The 16,021-nt window shown below is 40.3% G+C and overlaps 1 protein-coding gene across 1 annotated transcript in view; it reads right to left on the reverse strand.

Annotated features, from left to right (window-relative positions):
* Positions 1–16,021, reverse strand: part of LOC129830611 (uncharacterized) — a 248,671-nt gene that overhangs the window by 20,801 nt on the left and 211,849 nt on the right. The window contains exon 36 of the mRNA XM_055893164.1: positions 3–4,749. Within this exon, the coding sequence (XP_055749139.1) occupies positions 3–4,749 (4,747 nt within the window). The remainder of the gene's footprint in view (positions 1–2; positions 4,750–16,021) is intronic.

Here is a 16,021-nt window from a genome sequence, read left to right on the forward strand (position 1 = left end):
TTTTTGGTGGATTCAATTCTTACTCCTGCAATGCAATTTGTTGCCCCAAGGTACTTTTGAATAGATTCCATTTCCCCTACCGTCTCTTCAGTAACTTCTCCATGGATAATCTGAGTGAATAGTTCCTTTGAGATGATTTGTGACTCATAAAGCTCACTTGCTGATACCTGCTTCCTCAGTCCTTTGAACTTCATTTGTTTTGATGTCACTTCCTGTATTATTATGCTGACTATTTCTATTATCTCTTTCATTGTCAATGATCTTGTCTTGTACTGTTTCAAGAGCTGCTCTCTCTTCTGTTTTGAAATATATTCAGAGATTAACACATCCCACAGTGACACTTGTTTGTCTTCAAATTTACCTGCATTGATGACCACAACTTTGTCTTTGAATTCCTGCTCTGTTTGTTCATCTGTGTGAAAGTCACCTCCAGCTTCTACATGTAATGGTAGGAGTAAAAGTCCTGTCTGAGAATCCTTTTCACACCTCTCTCTTAGCTGAAGGTATGTTAGGTTTTCCTTGGTGTTGGGGTCAAAGAATCCTTTTGTGTCATCTTTTGGATTAGACATAACTTCACTTGTTTCGTCATCAAGGTAGCCATTTTTCTTGGCGACATGAGAAGGTATCCTGTAGCTGTTGACTGGGTCAATTATTCCCCCTGTTGCAATTTGTGCTTCTAGCAGATGTATCCCGTGGCCTTTCTCGATCAGATCTTTTTTCATGGCTTCAAATAAAGATATTGTGTCATCTGTGTATGGATCTACATATCCAGTGACTGCTCGTTCAGCCGAGAGTAGTTTTTCATGTATTTCTAGTCCAATTAGTCGTTCTCTTGCGGCCTCATCAACAGATAAATATGTGTTCTTGATTGGATCGATGACAAACCCTGTTGCAGCCTGAGCCTCAAGCAGTTTCAGTGCAGTACCAGGTGTTAGCAAACCTTGCAGCTTTGCCTCATAAATGCTCATGACTTTTTTGGATGGAAGAATCTGGATGCCAGCAATACTTCCTGTACCCCTTAGGTATTGCTTCACAGATTCCAGTTTGGTCACTTGTTCGAGAGTTACTTTTCCTTCCTCCAAACTCTTGAAGGTATTGACATCGATTATGCTTGATTTCAATAGTTGTTTTGCAGAGACAGGCTTTCTCAAACCTATTGTTGTTTTCAGAGTTTCGTTCTCTTCCAGTTTTGTAATGGTGGAAATGACCAAAGTGATTATTACTTGTATGTTCATCTTCTTTGTTCTGTATTTTTCAAGGAACTGGAGTCTCTGATCATCAGTAAAGTATCCAGAGTGAATCAAATACCAAAGAGAGACTGTCTTTCCTGAATAACGCCCTACTGATATGCTAACAGTTGTCTTTTCAAACTCCTGTTTAATCTCAGCGTCTGAGTACATTTTTTCAGTTTCATCCTGTGTTTTAGTTTTGTCCATCAGTGGCAGAAGAAACAGACCCGTCTCTGGGTCCTTTATGCACTGCTCCATCATTTCCATGTAGGTCAAGTTTGCTTGTGTCCTTGGGTCAAAAAATCCCTTGGTGTCATCACTGGGATCTGTCAGGATTTGATTAAGCTCTGCATCAAAGTATCCCTTTCTGTAAGCAACTTCAAGGGGCAAATGAAGACAATTCAATGGGTCAATGATGCCACCTGTTGCAATCTGGGCTTCAAGTAAACGAATGCCATGCTGCTGCAGGATCAGATCTTTCTTCATGGCTTGGAAGAGTGAGATCTTTTTATCAGTGTAGGGGTCTGTGTAGCCAGTTACTGCCTTCTCTGCTGATAAGAGCTTTTCGTACAGCTCTGGGCCAATTATCTTCTCTTTAAGAGCATGATCCACAGTCAGTTTCTGGTTGTGAAGAGGGTCAATGATAAAGCCTGTGGCAGCTTGTGCTTCCAGAAGAGATAGCGCAGTACCAGGAGTCAGGATGCCCTTTTTCTTGGCCTCATAGATGCTCAGTTTTTGACTGGAGGGTTGGAGTATCACCCCGGCTACACAGCTGTTTCCTCTCAGATAGGTTCTAACTGTGTCTATCTTCATTATATCCTTGTTGGTCAGTTTCCCTTCAATCAGACTTGTGTATGTCTTTTCGTCCACAATTTCCAACCTCAAAAGGTCCACAACAGAAACATTCCCCCTCAGACCCTCAAAGTTAAGACCGGCTTGCCACTTTATCTCCTTGCTTTCAATGATTTCCAGGATAATTACAATGATTTCCTTGATTGTGATCGTCCTTAACTTGTACAGTTTGAATAATTCCTGCCTTTTGTCCTCACACAGATATTCAGAGTTGATGAGATCCCAGAGTGTTACATGCTTGCAGCTGAACCTGCCGTACTTAACAGTGACATTTGTAGCTTGGAATGTCTCCTTTATGTGATCTTGTATGTTGACTCTATTGCTTTTGCCTTTGAGTGGCAGAAGACAAAGGCCTGTGCTTGGATCAGTGACACACCTAGCCAAGAGCTTCAGGTAAGTGAGGTTTTCATGAGTGTTGGGGTCAAAGAAGCCCTTCGTGTCATCACTTGGATCGTCAAGAATCTGATTCATTTCCTCATTGAAATATCCCCTCTTGTAGGCTACATGGACAGGAATACGATGGCTGTTAAGAGGGTCAATGATTCCTCCAGTGGCAATCTGTGCCTCCAGCAGACGAATTCCGTGGTCTTGTAAGATGAGGTCTTTCTGCATGGCTTGGAACAGAGAGATGGTTTTGCCAGTGTATGGATCTTTGTAACCAGTCACTGCTTTCTCTGCTGAACGCAGCTTTCCATGAAGGTCAGGTCCCACTATGTTTGCCTTCACTGCCTCATCCACTGAAAACTTTCTATTGGCAATAGGGTCAATGATGAAGCCTGTTGCTGCTTGAGCTTCCAGTAGAATCAGTGCAGTTCCTGGCATTAGTTTTCCCTTTTGTCTGGCCTGGTAGATTGTCATGATCTGAGAATCAGGAAGCAACACACCTGCAATGCTGTCTTTCCCTTGTAAGTACATTTGAACAGTTTCATCCTCTGTGACCTCCTTCACTGTCTTCTTCCCCTTGTTGAGTTGCTCCAGGACTTTCTCGCTAATGATATCTGCCTCTACCAGCTGCTTTGCTGTGACAGTCTCCCGGATTCCTTCAAAGACGACGTTGGTTGTTTTCACTGATTGCTCTATAACCTCCATAATTCTTCTGATCATCATCTCCATTGTAAGGTGTCCCTGTGTGTATTGCCGAATGACGTCTTGCCTCTGATGCTCGTTGAAGTATTCCGACATCAGCAATTCCCAAAGGGATACAATCATTCCCATGTACTTCCCACAAGTCACCCTCACTCTCACTTCTTTGAAGTTAAGTTTGCTTTGATAGTCGATGAAATGATGATTCCGACCACCTGACTGTTCCATAAGAGGTAGCAGGCAGAGTCCAGTGGCTGGGTCGATAACACATCGTCCCATCAGCTGAAGGTATGTCAGATTTTCCTTTGTGTTTGGATCAAAGAATCCTTTGGTGTCGTCTCCTGAGTCTGCAAGTATTGCATTCATGTCTTCATCAAAGAAACCTCGCTTGTAGGCCACGTCCACAGGAAGTCTGTGACTGTTGATGGGATCAATTATTCCTCCTGTGGCGATTTGAGCTTCCAGTAAGCGAATCCCATGCTCCTTCACGATTAGGTTCTTTGACAGTGCCTGAAACAGGGATATTGTTTCACCTGTGTAGGGGTCTTTGTATCCTGTGACTGCCCGCTCAGCCGAGAGCAGTTTAGCATGGTAGTCAGGGCCCACAACTTTGTTTTTAATAGCCTCGTCCACACTGAATTTCTTGTTCTGAACAGGGTCAATCATGAATCCAGTGGCAGCCTGTGCCTCAAGAAGAACTAGTGCTGTTCCAGGCATAAGAATGCCCTGCTTCATGGCTTGATAGATACTCATTCTCTGATTGGACGAGAGCATAGCTACACCAGAGATACCTCCTTTACCTTCCAGGTACTCTTTCACAGTCTCCATGAGCATCACATCCTGAGTGGTTGTTTTGCCTTTCTGCAAGTCGTCATAGGTCTCTTTGTCAATGATGTTTGCCGCCAGGAGCTCAGTGGAGGACACCCCCCTTCGCAGGCCTTTGAAGGTGATGCAAACTGGGAGCAGCAGTAAGCCAGTGTCAGGATCCACTATGCATTTCTCTATCAGATGTGAGTAGTTAAGATTTTCTTGTGAGTTTGGATCATAGAAAACTTTGAGGTCTTCCATCTGGTCAGAGAGTAAACCTTTTTCATAGTGTCCCTTCTCAATCGCTAGGTACACTGAAACATGTTTTTTTTCAACAGGGTCAAATAGGCCTTTTGTGGATAGCTGTGCCTCAAGCAACCGGGATCCATAATTTTTTGAAATCACATCCTTTTGTATGGCTTGGAATACAGACATTTTTTCATTTGTGTAAGGATCTATGTAGCCATCAATGGCTCTCTCGGCAACAAGGAGTTTTTCTCTCATCTCAGGTCCAATTATTCCTTCCTTGACAGCTTCTTCTACTGGAAGTTTCCGGTTGTTGATAAGGTCTATGATTCCCTCAGTGGCAGCCTGGGCCTCCAACAGGGCCAACGCTGTGCCAGGCTTCAGTAGACGTTTCTTCATGGCCTGATATATTGTTATCTTCTGCTTTGTCTTCTCCAGGAAGACTCCAGCTACTGCACCGGTGCCTTGTGCCTGGCCATTTTCATTCCCTTCCATATCTTTAGTGATCAACTCAATCTTGACTTTCAAAAATCTGTGTAAAGATATAGAGAAAAACAAATGTTAAATAGGAAAAGCACTTGCACATTTGAGTTTGCTTGTTGCAGGTGAATGGGAATAATTTGTTGATAAGGCCGAACAGCCAACACATAATGTCTTTATTTGTTTCTGCATGCTAAAGCAACTGTTGGAAACGTGTAGACTTAAAATGGAAATATTGGGGAACTATAAAACCTAAGAGCACTTAAATGCAACCTGACACGTTATTGTAACTCAACATGCTTATTTTTTTTACAAAGATCAAAACCATATTTTTGAGAGAGGTTAAGACACTGATCGTGAACATATAATTCTTAATTGCACTAGATTCGTTTTTATTTTGTTGAATGTTATCAATAAATGCGCTGGTGAATGTTAAGACATAGGACAACAATGGGTAAATGAGCCAGAAAAGCACACAGCTTGACTAAAAAACATACACTTCATCTACAGTGACATAATTTAAAAAAAAGTTGAGCAGAAATAGTGTGCATTCACTAGGCCCCATGCTCATCAAAACATAAGATCAAACGTTTTTGGGGAGCACACTAACGGTAGCTAGCAAACTCACATACATTGCAGTGTTTCGTACACTTGACCTTATTTTAGCGCCCAAAACATTTAATATTAATACCATTGTAAAGCACAATTTCTCCCCTTTCCAGCAAAATCAATGACGAGACCTTCATGCTGCCCGTCTCTGCATGATTGAAGAAAGCAATGGAGCTCTGCCGGGTCTTTTTAAAAATCACCTATAAAATGTAAATAAAACACTATAAAGACTTTATATAATGTCTCATTACAGGGTTATAGGGTTTTATAGGGTTTTTAGCGCGGCGCTAAAGTTATCTTCGCAAGTAAACTGCGGCTGTCACATTTTTTGAGAGTCATGATGGCTCGCAGTGATGACGCAAAAAAATGTACTATTGATTGAATTAACTGTTGATGAACTCACAAATAATTAACTTTACACTCATTATTACACTCACCATTGATCATTGCTCGTTTTTAATCTGCGAGAGAAGCGCTACCCCTGGTGGAAAGAGGCTGATCGACACATAATGAGTTGCAAAATGCGTGCCATGAGTTACGTCATAGGGGTCAGTCTTTTCATCTTTTCTCAAATACTATTGGTCCATTACCATGTCAATCAACGCATAAATAGAAACGTAGTTCACACTCCGGATTTTGATGCCAACAGTCGCTGCAGTCCTATTAGTTTTCATTGCAGCCTCGTTCGAATGCCACAGTTACGCAAAATGTGTACAAAACAGTGTTAGTTACCAGTATTTACCACCGATCTGATCAAAATCTTGACATTACTGTCTCATTGTTGGGAAGACAAAATGTGGTTACAGGATCTTAACATCAAGCAAAGTCTTGTCAGACATGTTCTAAGTCGTAAGTAAGTAAAACAGATAGAAAACAAAGGTATGGGATTCATCCCAAATGGCACCCTATTCCCTATGTAGTGCACACATTTTTTGTGCACTATATAGGGCAGGGGTATTCAACTCTTACCCTACAAGGTCCGGAGCTGTTTTCTGTTCTACCTGATAATGATTTGCACACACCTGGTGTCCCAGGTCTAAATCAGTCCCTGATTAGAGTGGAAAAATGAAAAAAATGCAGTGGAACTGGTTTCGAGGTCCAGAGTTGAGTTTGAAGGACAGGGATTAGGGTTCCATTTCAGACACACCCTTGACATACTGCCAGAGGTCTATTTATCTCTAGAGGGGTAGCTAGATTGTGTGCTGGATAACATCACTACAGCCTGTGGGAGTAGAGAGGGTGTGATTATACTGTTTTTCATGCAGGGTGTGGATAAACATTTCAAATATTCAAAACGTGGTCTCCATGCTGTTTTCAGGAATGGATTAGACTATAAATTATTATCTACGAATATTAGCTATCAAGACAAAATATTTACCAAAGCTGTGTCTTGCCTGAATAAGCAGCAGGTAAACTGTTGTGTAGTAGGCTCTGTAACATGAGGACCCAATGGGGATAATTAAGGGAAAGTTTACTCGTCAAGCTTAACACGCCATCACAGCATACATCATCACACGCATACTCTTCTCCATATCTAAAGTCCTGTTTTCCTTGTACTTCCGTTCTGTGTCAGAATCAGGTGTATGTGAGCGGAGTGGAGCCTGGAGCGGAGCGGAGCCCGCCCCAGCATGCATGTAGTCTACTTGTGTGCTGCCATAGCCCCTTGCTTTAGGAACTTTAAGGGAGTTCGCAAAATATTTTCATAAAGAAACTGATGAAACACACAGGTGCTAAATCAAGGTGACTTACGCAGATGAGGACAAAGAGGAAGAGCGAGATTGCGGTGGTTTAGTGTCCACAACTAAACAATCATAAAATACACATATGCCAAAAGCGTGCTAAAAGAAAGGAGCGAGGTGGGTAGATAACTAAGTGTATCATTATAGCTAAGCATTTATAAACCAAAAAAAATCAGATCTCTTAAACGTTTTGTTCATTTTCGTTCTATTGTCTGTACAATAGGCCATAACTGATTTTGCCTCAATAGGCCTGGCATTCATGTCTTTCCGTTTTTGATTGGGTTATTTTGCCTAAAAACCTGTAGAACTACCTATAATGAAATAAAAAAAAACAACTCTGCATCTCTGCCTAGCCTGGCAAGAGTGGCCAAAAGGGTGTTTAGCATCCCCAGTGGTTTTGCAAGTGTGAAGAGAATATCCGCTGCTGGCCGGCTCTCCAGGAGCCATCGCATGAACCTGAAGACACAGACTGGCCAAACTCATATTTCTAAAAATGAAATCAAAGGCACTAATGAGTTTTTTGTTTAATTTGTATTTCATTCTAAATAAGTCACTGCCTATATGCACAATTCATAGAATATAATGATTTAATACAAGTACATTTTGTTAAAAGGCTGAGGGCTTTATGTCCTATTGTGTCGCACTCATAAATCCCTTGAAATAATTGAAATGATATAGCCTAAATAATAAATGTTTGTTCCTTCTTAGGCTGTCTGTCTGGCTCCTGACCTATTTAGAGTGTTTATATGCTGTTTAAAATAAAATGTACTCTATTTGTACCCCACCTCTTTAAGGAATACCTAGGATAGGACAAAGTAATCCTTCTGACCCCCCCCCCCCCCCTTAAAAGATTTAGATGCACTATTGTAAAGTGGTTGTTCCACTGGATATCATAAGGTGAATGCACCAATTTGTAAGTCGCTCTGGATAAGAGCGTCTGCTAAATGACTTAAATGTAATGTAAATGTAAATTTGAAATTATGTTTGCTTCTTACTACATTCACCTTTTCATGTGTATTCAAATACTTTTCATTCAAATCGATATGGTTTGGTTTCAATACTTAAAAAAACAATTGGTAGGTCAAGGTAGTCACAAAAATAGATGGGTATTGGTTAAATTGTGATTTTAATGAATGGAGCGAAAAAAGAAAAAAAATCCAGTTTTTTTTCTGTGAATGCGGAGAAGTTTTTAGCAGAGGTTTAGGAAAGCACACATCACTGACAATCTGAAATGGTCCACCCACACAGACTGTGTGGTGAAAAAGACGCAACAGCGCCTCTTCAGCCTCAGAACAGTGAAGAAATTTGTCTTGGCCCCTAAAGCTTCTTAACGGGACAACTTCTGGTGAAACTGGAGGGCGCGCAATTCAAATAAATAATCATAAAAATTATGGATATTAAACATTTAGGTACATATAAGTGTCTTATATCGGCTGAAAGCTTAAAATCTTGTTAATCTAACTGCACTGTCCGATTTACAGTAGCTATTACAGCGAAAACATGCCATGCGATTGTTTGAGGACGGCGCCCCACATCAAAATATTTTTCCACCGGCACAGGTTTCTTGCATTCACAAATAACGATAAAATATTCACTTACTTTTTGAAAATCTTCCTCTGATTTGTCATCCAAAAGGGTCCCAGCTATAACATGTAATGTTGTTCTGTTAGATATAATCTTTCTTTATATGCCAAAAAGTTTGTTAGTTGTGCCATCGATTTGAGTAATCCAATCGTTCAACATGCAGAGAAAGGAATCCGAAAATCTACCCCTAAACTTTGTTTCAACAAGTCAAAATACATTTCTATTTACTCCTCAGATACCCTAAAATGTAATCAAACTATATTATTTCTTACGGAAAGAAGTATGTTCAATAGGAAACTTTTAGTAGGTGCGTCCTGTCTTCATGGCGCGCACAAACACGAATAGCCAAGACTTATACTGATATTTCTTATTCGTTTTTTGAAGTTACAAGCCTGAAACCTTGAACATAGACTGCTGACACCCTGTGGAAGCCATAGGATAGAATTGCATCCAGGGAGCTAATTTTCAATATGACCTTTTACTTGCCTTTCTAAGAGTCTCTCTCAAAACAAATCTGGTTGTTTTTTCTTTGGATTTTCTCCTACCAAATTTATTGTGTTATATTCTCCTACATAACTTTAACATTTATACAAACTTCAAAGTGTTTTCTTTTCAATGGTACCAATTATATGCATGTCCTGGCTTCAGGGCCTGAGCAACAGGCTGTTTACTTTGGGCACGTCATTCAGGCGGAAATGGAGAAAAAAGGGGTCTAACATACTGACCAGACCGGAGGCGTTGTGTGCGTTGCAAAATAAATGTACACATACATGTTATTCAATCATTGCACCCACACTGCTCGCGAGCGTTTGCGTCGCCTGGCGTAAAATAGAACTTGGTTCTATTTGTGACACTCAATGCACTGCAAGTCCTGCCTCTCCCATCTCCTCATTGCTTTTCAGGAGCATATACCAACATACCATCTCCTCATTGGTTTTTAGGCGTATATAGCCACTTGGGTGATTGAAAGATGAACTGAGGTCTACACTCTAGTCGGTTGTGGGAATGCACCTTTTGAAGTTGGTTGCCAACCGTCACATAAAGTCCAAAGAAGAAGAGTGATTACTAGAAACAAACGTTTACCCTTTTATCTGTGGACTAATTGTCGGAGCATAGGACCTTGTGCATCTCATGTAAAATAACAACCCAATGTTTATATCCCAAGACAAATTAGCTAGCAACAGCAAGCTAGCTAGCTAGCTAAATTGCAATAAATGTTTAATGCTTTTCGACCTGTCCCCAAATTAATATAATATTGGTTTGTTTTTATATTTCAACCTGCGAGTCCTGATCGCGTCTGGTGTGGGGGGACAAAGTCAACGGTCTGGTCAGTATGTAAGACCCTCACAAACTCTTACAGATGTACATTTGAAAGCATCCTGTCGGGCTGTATCATTGACTGGTACGACAACTGCATTGCCCGCAACCGCAGGGCTCTCCAGACGGTGGTATGGTCTGCCCAATGTGTCATGGTGGGCACACTGCCTGCCCTCCAGGACACCTACAGCACCTGATGTCACAGGTCAAGGACATCAACCACCCGAGCCATGGCCGCTATCATCCAGAAGGCGTGGTCAGTACAAGTGCATCTAAGTTGAGACTGAAATACAGCTTCTATCTCAAGGCCATCAAACTGTTAAATAGCCATCACTAGCCAGCTACCACCCGGTTACTCAACCCTGCAACGTAGAGGCTGCTGCCCTATGTACATAGGCATGGAATCACTGGTCACTTTAAATGGAACATTAGTCAATTGAATAATGTTTATGTACTGTTTTACTCATTTCACATGTTACGTTACAGACATATCCTGAAATTGATTAAATAAAAAGACGGAAGCCACTCCCCAGTAAAAGGTACATGACAGCCAGCTTGGGGTTTGGCAAAAGGCACCTATAGAACCTCAGACCATGAGCAAAAATATTTTCTTGTCTGATGAAACCAAGATTCAACTCTTTGGCCTAAATGCCAAGCATCACGTTTGGAGGAAACCTGGCACTATCACTACGTTGAAGCATGGTGGTGGCAGCATCATGCTGTGTGGATGTTTTTCAGCGGCAGGGCCTGGGAGACTAGTCAGGATCGAGGCAAAGATGAACAGAGCAAAGACTTGAACCCGATTGAGCATCTCTGGCGAGACCTGAAAATAGCTGTGCAGCAACACTCCCCATTTAACCTGACAGAGCTTGAGTGGATCTGCAGAGAAGAATGGGAGAAACTTTCCAAAAACAGGTGTGCCAAGCTTGTAAAAGTCGAACCCAAGACGACTCGAGGCTGTAATCGCTGCCAAAGGTGCTTTAACAAAGTACTGAGTAAAGGGTCTGAATACTTAAGTAAATATGAAATTTTAAATACATTTGCAAACATTTCTAAAAAACAGGTTTTTTTCTTTGTCATTATGGGGTCTTGTTTGTAAATTGATGAGGGAAAAAATAACAATTTAATACATTTTAGAATAAGGCTGCAAAGTTAAAAATGTGGAAAAAGTAAAGGGGTCTGAACACTTTCCGAATGCTCTGTACTCTACTGTATTTTAGTCGATGCCACTCAGACATTCGTTTCGAACCTATGCCGACACCCCAGATGTGTGTCAGAGGCTGTGGCATTACCACCAGATCAGCTAGGCCACTACATCTGTTATCTGATCATTAACAATGAGAAACACCTGGTTGCAAAAACTGGTTGCGATAACATCGTTACAAACAGATTTCGACCATTTGTAATGACATCATTTCAACTAGCTTTGCTTGCTGGAACTAGTCTGACAGAAACCACACCCTCTTGTGTGAAATATAACCAGTAGCTACCAAAGTGAGGTTACATTTTATTGAAAGGGCTCTTCATTGCAGCAATTGTTTAAATTGGTTATCGCTCTTCATGCAAACATTTGAATGTACCATACACTGTTGGACGTTCAAAACCATTTTATTGCATTAGCTTATCATGCCATTAAGCCAAATAAGTAATACATCATAAAACTGTAATGTTTTATTTCAAGCCATGCTCCTTGAAATAGGGGTATTTGTTTAGTTTAGAGTAATCAATACAATGCTTAGCATATTTGTAGTTTCTGTAATACACATAATTTATATTTGTGATTCTCAAGGTGCGGGTTAATTCCTATGAGGGAATTTGGTAAAAGGCTATTTGCATATACTGTAGGTTGGAAATCTAAAGCATTGCTATGTCATTTCCTTCACTGCCCTGTTTTGAAATCATCCTAGTAGCACACTGAAGGAAGTATACAATTGTGAATGTCCTGGGTTTTGGTTGGTCACGTGTACAGCACTAGTCTAGACTCGTAATAATGTCACACAGGATGGTTCCCTGGGTAGGTGTAATTAAAATGTTTGCACAGAACGTTTCAGTAATACTTTACTTGCAATGTCATTCATGTTTATGTTTTAGGAATATCCTGTGTGATGCAATTTCCCCTGATGTTGTGCACAATTTGTTTATTCCTTGGCACAGAGCTGCACATTTAGATATCAGGGAGGTGAGAATGACGTTTTGAAAGCAATCAGTGCTCTGCTGCAAAAGTGACTAGTCCTTGTAAACTAAATTAAGGCTTACATCATGTAAAACCAACACTATACCGCCCCACCATTGGTTTTAATGTTTTGACAGTTAAACAATGGCTTGGGTTGTGTTCATTAGGCACAAGACAGAAGAAAGTGGATTGAAACAGGGGAGGACTTCCTGGAAGAAATGCTCATCCTCATTTTCAAATATATATATATTTTTTTATTCAGTGAGCTAATAAACACAATCCTGGTTTCACTCTATGAATCCAACAAAAAAAATCAATTTCCATTTATCACCAAATTACACACTTTGTGGTTCTAGTTTTAGGTAAGCTTCTCTTTTTGCAATAATACAACATTAAAAACTAAAATGTATGTTTTTTTGTCAATAAAGTGTATAAAATGGTTTTCACTCTTGCTATTAAACTTTATTGTCCTTGGTAAACAGAATGGGATTTAATCATTGACAAATTGTACAGATTGTAGCCTACGCTTCTTTTAAACCAATCCGTTCACAGAACTCTGTAATAACCTCAGAATCTCTGAACCAATAGAACATTTTATTGGTGACAATCCCCCTGGCTCCAATCCATCTACTTTGTTCCATACCAAGAAGTTCTGATCCAGACATTGAATGCCTCCCCAGCCCCTGAGGTAGCTGAGCACACTTTGAATATCGTTATAGAGCGGTCAAAGGTTATGTGTGTCTGGGAATGTTTGCTCTTCCACTTTATTTCAAGGAAGTTGAAATAGTGCAGGATGTGCAGTGCTGACTGTTTCTTTACATCGCCTCTAGCAAAGGAAAACGATTTCCTCTTAATAATTAAAAAGGAATTCAAACCATGTCGGCTCAGCCCTAATTTATGTGCTTTCTGTAAACGGGAGATGCATGGCAAATGGTCCAGGAACACAAGGAAAGCACAAAGGACAACGCCCAAGGACTAGTCAGCCCTTCCCCCTCTGAGGGGCCAAAATGTAACTCTCTCTACAGTATCCAGAGGTATCCACTATCCAGAGGACTGACTATTGAAGGTGTGATAGAATAATGCTATAGTATCCATGTTTGGTGTCTATCTGAAACGTGTTCACTGAGGATAACTGCTATCTATATGGATGTATGATCTCTGTGGTAACTTGTATCTGTACAGGGTGAACTCTGAATTACTCTATGCAAAGGGTTTTATGGTCCTCTCAGGAATTCTGTCTTATTTACATTGGGTCGAATCCTCCTCACAAGCCTTTAAATGCGATATAGACAATTCTCAGATAAATTCTTGCTAGTCAACTCATTGCCTAATGCTTGCTTGCATATTTGTATTATATTTAAGGAGTGAGATAAACATTTGAATAGGCTAATTGTGTAGTCTTATTGTGGAGCGCATGTGAGGTATATATAATATGCATACATATCAAATATTACCCAACTACAACCATAGTCAATTAGATGTGCTTATTTCGACTAATTTTCCCTGAAGCCACACTAACCCACGAATACTACAGCAGCCTGCCAAAAAACAGTAGATTCATGAGAGTTCTACTTACTAAGCCTCCCGGATATGCGAGACGCCACTGTGTGTCAGGCAGAAGAGTAGAGACAGACGTGAGGCTCACTGTGTGCTGCTAACTCCTCAGGATCGGAGCCACACTCCTCTTATTCATATACAGGTCCAACATGACAAGCCACACCCATTACTCTGGAAAAAAATCCAACTGTTGCTGAGCCCAAATGTCAGGCATTCCTCTTCATTTCCTCAGATTGGTTCCCATGGGACATTACCTAACAATCAGTTGCGATTTTTTGGGATTGACTGAACCACAATGTCATCTAATTTATTGTGAAATGTATTCACACCTTATATATGGTGAGTAGCTGTAATTTGCTTTTCAAGAGTGTGAACAAAGTTTACAAATGCAGACATACTTCTAAGTTAGCTAAACCAACTCGGATGATTATTTTTAAACACGCAAAGGTCCCCATTTAAGCCCTTTCTGTTATTCATTTGAAAAGCATATACATATTGACAGTGTACATACTGTAAATAAACTGTAAGCAAAGGGTTATTACGTTTGCTGATCCAGGTTGTGCCCGGAAATGCCCCCACCCCTAAGCGAAAAAAGCATTGTCTTTGTGTGGGAGCGAGCGGCAAACACCCAAATGTGCATAACTGAGCATACCAGATAAGGCGGTTTCGTGACATGGACTTTCACAGTCACAGTCCATTGCATCACTAAAGAGAGACACTCCTTTTAGAAACATCTGCCTGTCTGTTACATGTGTGCAAAAAAACTGATGGTGAAAGACTACTCATTGCTAAGACACATTAAATCTAATGATGTTAAATTACTGGGTGGTGATGGTCACAGGATGTCAGGCTTGATACTACAAGTTAGCAATGTGCTTATGAAAAACAGCAATGGGTTTGCGCAAAACATGAAAGAAAATATTTAAACCAGGTCATTTGGAAGATGGTAATGTATATACAGTGCATTCGGAAAGAATTCAGACCCCTTGACTTTTACCACATTTTGCAACGTTACAGCCAAATTCTAAAATAGATTAAATTGTTTGTTTTTTCCCTCAATGTAATTTTCATAGAATATTTAAGGTGTATAAAGGTTGAGTTTGGTCTTCTACCATATCTACAGTGCATTTGGAAAGAAAATCGAACCCATTCCCTTTTTACATATTTTGTTACGTTACAGCCTTATTCTAAAATTGAATAAATAAAAGAAAGTCTTCATCAATCTACACACAATACCCCATAATGACAAAGTGATAACAGAGTTTTTGAAATTTTAGCAAATGTATTAAAAATAAAAAACTGAAATACGTTATTTACATAAGTATTCAGACCCTTGGTTATATGACTCGAAATTGAGCTCAGGTGCATCCTGGTTCTATTGATCATCCTTGAGATGTTTCTACAACTTGATTGGAGTCCACCTGTGGTAAATTCAATTGATTGGATATCATTTGGAAAGGTACGCAACTGATGTTTTTCAGCGGCAGGGACTGGGAGACTGGTCGAGATCAAGGCAAAGATGAACGGAGCAAAGCACAGAGAGATCCTTGATGAAAACCAGCTCCAGAGCGCTCAGGACCTCAGACTGGGGCAAAGGTTCACCTTCCAACAGGACAACGACCCCAAGTACACAGCCAAGACAGCACAGGAGTGGCATTCGGAACAAGTCTCTGAATGTCCTTGAGTGGCCCAGCCAGAGCCCGGACTTGAACCCGATCAAACATCTCAGGAGAGACCTGAAAATAGCGGTGCAGCAACACTCCCCATTCAACCTGACAGAGCTTGAGAGGATCTGTAGAGAAGAATGAGAGAACCTCTCCAAATGCAGATGTGCCAAGCTTGTAGCGTCATACACAAGAAGACTCGAGGCTGTAATTGCAGCCAAAGGTGCTTCAACAAAGTACTGGGGTGAATGGTCTGAATACTTATTTAAATGTGATATTTCAGTTTTTTTATACATTTGCAAAACATTTCTAAGAACCTGTTTTTGCTTTGTCATAATAGGGTATTGTGTGTGAATTGATTAGGGATTTTTTTTTAATGCATTTTAGAATAAGGCTGTAACGTAACAAAATGTGGGAAAGGTAAAGGGGTTTGAACACTATCCGAATGCCCTGAATATACTGTACTCTACTGTATTTTAGTCAATGCCATTCAGACATTGCTCATCCTAATATTTATATATTTCTTAATTCCATTATTTTACTTTTAGATGTGTGCATTGTTGTGAATTGTTAGATACTACTGTACTGTTAGAGCTAGGAACACAAGCATTTAGCTTCACCCGCAATATCATCTGCTAAATATGTGTATGTGACCAATAAAATTAGATTAGATTTTTTTAT

The sequence above is a fragment of the Salvelinus fontinalis genome, chromosome 32 (genome assembly GCF_029448725.1).
Source record: "Salvelinus fontinalis isolate EN_2023a chromosome 32, ASM2944872v1, whole genome shotgun sequence".
NCBI classification, from domain to species: domain Eukaryota; kingdom Metazoa; phylum Chordata; class Actinopteri; order Salmoniformes; family Salmonidae; genus Salvelinus; species Salvelinus fontinalis.